General features: G+C 40.7%; 1 gene segment (V, D, J or C); it reads right to left on the reverse strand.

The window, feature by feature from the left end:
• Window positions 1-5,110: 5,110 nt before the first annotated feature.
• On the reverse strand, window positions 5,111-5,611 carry LOC114634297. The segment is given in 2 exon segments: window positions 5,111-5,367; window positions 5,548-5,611. Coding segments are annotated over 2 exon segments (306 nt in total).
• Between the last annotated feature and the right edge of the window lie 918 nt (window positions 5,612-6,529).

Raw genomic sequence — 6,529 nt, forward strand, 5'->3', positions numbered from 1 at the left:
CCTTTTTTGGCAGGCTGTAGTAAGACATCCTGGGGTGTTAGGCCATTCCCCAGAACCCAGAGACCTAACACGCAGTCTCATCACCATTTCACAGGTACGGTGAGTCACATAAACACAGGTAGAGGGTGTGACTAACAGGCCTCTGCCTCAAGATTTACATATTAATGAATTACCTAAAGGCTGGGTGACATAGGTAACTAAGTTTTCCCCTCCCTGGCCCCTCCTCTTTCCCGCTCCCCATATAAGGGAGCTCCTCCTGGCATTTGGGGAGAGTGCACTTCATCTAGACACAACTATCATCATGGAAAATAAACTTTCATCTTTGATTCCATTTGTCTCCTGAAAATTTAGACTTTCTTTCATAAGTGGGAAACTCTCCTGCTGCAGCAGCCCGCAGGACTCCCTACCCGCAGCAGTAGTCCGTGCACCCACACCCTTGCAGGCTGCCTCAATCACTCCTCTGGGGATTCTCTGCCCCACCACCGGGCCACGCTGGGTCCCAGTGCCACTGCTCCCAGAACCCTGCTGTTACCACAGAGCGCGGGCAGGGCCAAACAGCCACCCCCCCCCCACGGGCCATGTTCTCAAGTTCTTTCCCCTCACCCATGGTTTGCAGGTGGCTTGCATCGCTGAGTCACGCAGGCTGCTGACTCCACCGCTACTCCAGGGACCACCTTGGCCATGGCACGCAGGTGGGCCAGACATGCCCTGCACCCCACGCGAGTTCAAACCCACACTTTTTCTCAGCACCTCATGGTACCTTCTCCAAAATAGACTATATAAGTGGACACAAAACAGGCCTCTACAGATACAAAAAGATTGAAATAATCCCTTGCATCCTATCAGATCACCAGAGACGAAGGCTGGTCTTTAATAATGACAAAACCACTGGAAAACCCACATGCACATGGAAACTGAACAACTCTCTACTCAATGATGACTTGCTCAAGGAAGAAATAAAGAAAGAAATTAAAGACTTTTAGAATTTAATGAAAATTTAAATTTTAATGAGGACACATCATACCAAACTTGTGGGACTCCATGAAGGCAGTGCTACAGAGGAAAACTCATAGCTCTAAGTGTCTACCAAAAGATACTAGAGAGGACATACATTAACAACTTGACAGCACACCTGAAAGCTCTAGAACAAAACGAAGCAAATACACCCAGGAGGAGTAGAAGGCAAGAAATTTAAAAAAAAAAAAAAAACCTCAGGGCTGAAATCAACCAAGTAGAAACAGAAAAAAAACTATACAAAATATCAACAAAACCAGGAGTTGGTTCTTTGAAAAAGTCAACAAGATAGATAAAACCCTAGCCAGAATAACCAGAGGGCACAGAGACAGTATCCAAATTAATAAAATCAGAACTGAAAAGGGAGACATAACAACAGAAACAGAGGAAATTCAAAAAATTATCAGATCTTACTATAAAGGCCTTTATTCAACAAAACTGGAAAATCTGGATGAAATGGACAATTTCCTAGACAGATACCAAGTACCAAATTAATTCAGGAGCAAATAAAGCATCTAAACAGTCTCCTTACCCCTAAAGAAATAGCCGCAGTCATTAAAAGTGTCCCCACAAAAGAAAGCCCATGTCCAGATGGTTTTAGTGCAGAATTCTATCAGATATTCAATGAATACCTAATGCCAATTCTCTTCAAACTAATCGACAAAGTAGAAACAGAAGGAACACTACACAATTCATTCTATGGAGCTACAATCACACTCATACCAAAACCTCACAAAGACTCAACAAAGAAAGAGAGCTTCAGACCAATTTCCCTTATGAATATCGATGCAAAAATACTCAATAAATTTCTAGCCAACCAAATCCAAGAACACATCAAAACAATGATCCATCATGATCAAGTAGGTTTTATCCCAGGAATGCAGGGGTGGTTCAATATTCGGATATCCATCAATGTAATCCAATATGTAAACAAACTCAAAAGAAAAAAAACACATGATCATCTCACTAGATGCTGAGAAAGCATTTGACAAAATTCAACATTCCTTCATGATAAAAGTCTCAGAAAGATCAGGAATTCAAGGCCCATACTTAAACATAGTAAAAGCAATATAAAGCAAACCAGTAGCAAAATCAAGCTAAATGGAGAGAAACTGGAAGCAATCCCACTAAGATCAGGGACTAGACAAGGCTGGCCACTCTCTCCCTACCTACTCAATATAGTACTAGAAATCCTAGCCAGAGCAATTAGACAGCAAAAAGAACTCAAAGGGATACAAGTAGGGAAGGATGAAGTCAAAATATCATTATTTGCAGATGTTATGTTAGTATACTTAAGTGACCCCAAAACTTCCAACAGAGAACTCGTAAACCTGATAAACAACTTCAGCAAAGTGGGTGGTTATAAAATTAACTCAAACAAATCAGTAGCCTTCCTCTACATGAAAGATAAAACAGACTGAAAAAGAAATTAGGGAAATGACAACCTTCACAATAGTCACAAACAATGTAAAATACCTTGGTGTGAATCTAACCAAGCAAAGGAAAGATCTCTATGACAAAAACTTAAAGTCTCTGAAGAAAGAAATCGAAGAAGATCTCAGAAGATGAAAAGATCTCCCATGCTCATGGATTTGCAGGATTAATAAAATAATAATGGCCATCTTGCCAAAAGCAATCTACAGATTCAATGCAATCCCAATTAAAATCCCAACTCAATTCTTCACACAGTTAGAAAAATAAATTCTCAAATTCATTTGGAATAACAAAAAACCAGGATAGAGAAAACTATTCTCAACAAAAAAAGAACTTCTGGAGGAATCACCATCCCTGACCTCAAGCTGTACTACAGAGCAATAGTGGTAAAAACTGTGTGGTATTGGTACAGAGACAGCCAAGAAGATCAATGGAATAGAATTGAAGACCCAGAAATGAACGCACACACCTATGGTCACTTGAACTTTGACAAAGGAGCTAGACTCCAGACAACCAAATAACCCTTTTAAAAAATGGGGTATAGAGCTAAACAAAGAATTCTCAACTGAGAACATTTGAATGGCAGAGAAACACGTAAAGAAATGTTAAGCATCCTTAGTGAATCAGGGAAATGCAAATCAAAACAACCCTGAGATTGCACCTCACACCAGTCAGAATGGCTAAGATCAAAAACTCAGGTAATAGTAGATTCTGGCAAGGGTATGGAGATAGAGGAACACTCCTCCATTGTTAGTGGGATTGCAAGATGTGCAACCAATCTGGAAATCGGTCTGGTGGTTCCTCAGAAAATTGGACATAAAATTACCTAAGGATCCAGCTATACCACCCCTTGACATATACCCAGAAGATGCTCTAACATATAACAAGGACATATGCTCCACTATGTTCATAGCAGCCTTATTCGTAATAGCCAGAATCTGGAAAGAGCCCAGATGTCCTTCAACTGAGGAATGGATTCAAAAATTGTGGTACTTTTACACAATGGATTATTACTCAGCTATTAATAACAATGAATTTGAGAAATTCTTAGGTAAATGGATGGAACTAGAAAATATCATCCTGAGTGAGGTAACCCAATCACAAAATAACACACATGGTATTCACTCACTGATTTTTTTGTATTAGCCTAGAATCTTGAAACACCCAAGATTCAACTCACAGACCACATAAAGCTCATGAAGAATGAAGACCAAGTCAGGGTGTTTCTGTCCTTCTTAGAAGGAGCAACAAAATACTCAAGGGAGCAAATATGGAGACAAAGTGTAGGACAGAAACTGAAGGAGAGGCTCTGGAGACCATTCCACCCATGTATCCATCCCATGTGCAGGTCACCAATGGTAAATGCTGATGTGGATGTCAGGAAGTGCATGCTGGCAGAAGCCTGATATGTCTGTCTCCTTAGAGGTCTGAAAGAGTCTGACCTATTCAGATGCAGATGCTCACAGCTAACCATTGAACAGATCGTGGGATTCCCAATGGAAGAGTTAGGGTCAAGACTGTAGGAGTTGAAAGGGTTTGCAACCCCATGAGGAGAGCAGCAATACCAACCAACCAGACTCCCAGGGTCTAAACCACCAGCCTGAGAGCACTTAGGGAGGGATCCATGGCTCCAGCTGGATAGGCAAGGGAGCATGGTCCTGTCAGGTATAGTGGGGAAAGGCGATCCTTAGTCCCATGATGGCTGGATGCCGTGTGTAGGGGGAATTTGAGGGTGGGAAGGTGGGTGTGGGGAGATAGGTTGGAGGACATCCTCATAGAAGCAGGAGAAGGGGGGATAGGGGTGTTCCTGGGTGGAAGGTGGGGGGAAATGGGATAAGGGGATAACACCTGAAATGTAAATAAAATATCCAATAATTATAATAATAATAACAATAATAATAGTAATAATAATGAAGAAATTAAACCTCATGTTTTCTCTCCTTTTTGTGTCCTATATATTTAAAGACTCATAAAACACTGTGTGCCTTTGTGTGTGTGTGTGTGTGTGTGTATGCATGTGAGTGGGCACATATGTATGTCACATGGAACTAAGTGGAAGGCTAGGGATTGGAACTGTGTTAGTTGGAGGGAAAAGTGATGACAGAAAAAAAAGGGGGTGACAGAAAGAAGAAACAGGAGGAATGAAGATTGTCAAAATACATGATATAATTTTATATTATTTTGGAAAGTCAACATTATATGTGTAAATACAGAACCTTAACCAGAAGAAGTGGAGGGATATTGCCAGGAGTCCAAAAGTGAGGGAGACTTTTTAGAGCTGAGCTAAGCAAAAGCCAAGTTCTCTTCTGCATCCACCAGTGGGAATATAGCCTGACAGGCTCTTGATTTAGCCCATGGAGACTCACAGTGGAGATTTGCACTCCAGAATTTAGGATAATAAATTTGTCATACTCAATACACAGAATCTAAGCATGAGAAATAAAAAAAAGACATAAATGTCTTTACTTTCTTTTTTGCCATAAGGACCTTCCAAGTCAAAGTGTCTGTTCATTAACTTTCTACCAAATGTTGCAACAGATAGGCATAGCAGCTGCAGGCAGAAGGGGAAGTGTGTAGGTCTGGGGATGTGTGGTACAGGCACCTGGTTAGAATCTCAGAGGAGGTTTGTGTAGGAGGCTGAAGCACTGTGAGAGGAGAGCTGCTATACTGCTGACAAAATAAATGCCTGGGTCTTCAGCCTGCACACTGCTGATAGAGTGAAATCTTTCCCAGATCCACCGCCTGTGAAGCGATCAGGGACCCCAGTGTACCTGTTGGATGCTCCGAAGATCAGAGGTTTAGGCGACTGCCCTGATTTCTGTTGGTACCAGGATAAAGCACTAACCACATTCTGAATGGCCTTGCAGGTCAAGGACATGGGTTTGGGAGACTGGGTCATCACAATGTTTCCATCAGCACCTGCAATCAGAAATAGATAAGTATACATGTGTACACACAAAGACTTCATGATACAAATGTTATCATCTAAAATGTCCTTTCTATTGGCATTGTCTGATTACTATTGACGTCCTATAGAAAATAGCTATTTCTCTACAAATGAAATATTTTAAGATATTATAATACTTTTAAATGTCTCACCAGACAACCAGAGCAATAGGAATATGAAGACTTTATTCTCTGACTCCATCTTAATGCCTGTGCTGGTCTGATACATTTCAGATCTCACTGCAAAGGCCTGGTTTATAAATCCAGGCAGCTGGGCTGCCCTCTAGGGACCTATGCAACATGGTCATCAAATTAGGAAGTAATTTGCCTGGACACAGGTATGTGAGAGCATTCAGGACAAATCAACTGCCAAAAGTACAATCAAAGGCAGGAAGTAATCACTGGGAAAGAAGTCAACACAGAAGCTCAAGGACCAACATAAAGCTCTTGAACCACAAGTGTCTAGCTGCTCTCATCACAGACTTCCTTTAAAAATCAATAGGGCAGGTTTTTTAAGGTTTCATTTTAGATGGATAGATAGTTAGATAGATAGATAGATAGATAGATAGATAGATAGATAGATAGATAGATAGATGCATACATACATACATACATACATACATACATACATAAATACATACATAGAGGTAGAGACAGAAAGATAGAGATAGAGAGATAGATAATAGAGATAGAGAGATAGAGAAATAGAGATGGGATTAATACATTGTGGCTGTCTTCACACACACAAGAAGAGGGCATCAGTCCTATTACAGATAGTTGTGTGCCACTATATGGTCACTGGGAATTGAACTCAGGACCTCTGATAGGGCCGTCAGTGCTCTTAACTGCTGAGATGTCTCTCCAGCCCCAAGAGATGAGTTTTGCAGAAAAAATAGTACAACTACTTTTGATTTAATCCTGAGGAAACGATATATCATGTGAAACAACAACAAAACAAACAGGAGAAGTGGAAAAGAAGAAAGGAAATAAAGAAGGGAGAGGGAAAGAGAAGGGGAGAGGAAATAAAGAAGAAGGAAAGAAAAAAAGAAAGAAAGAAAGAAAGAAAGAAAGAAAGAAAGAAAGAAAGAAAGAAAGAAAGAAAGAAAGGAAGGAAGGAAGGAAGGAAGGAAGGAAG

This window comes from Grammomys surdaster, unplaced genomic scaffold (assembly GCF_004785775.1).
Source record: "Grammomys surdaster isolate TR1022 unplaced genomic scaffold, NIH_TR_1.0 931, whole genome shotgun sequence".
In the NCBI taxonomy this organism is placed as follows: Eukaryota; Metazoa; Chordata; class Mammalia; order Rodentia; family Muridae; genus Grammomys; species Grammomys surdaster.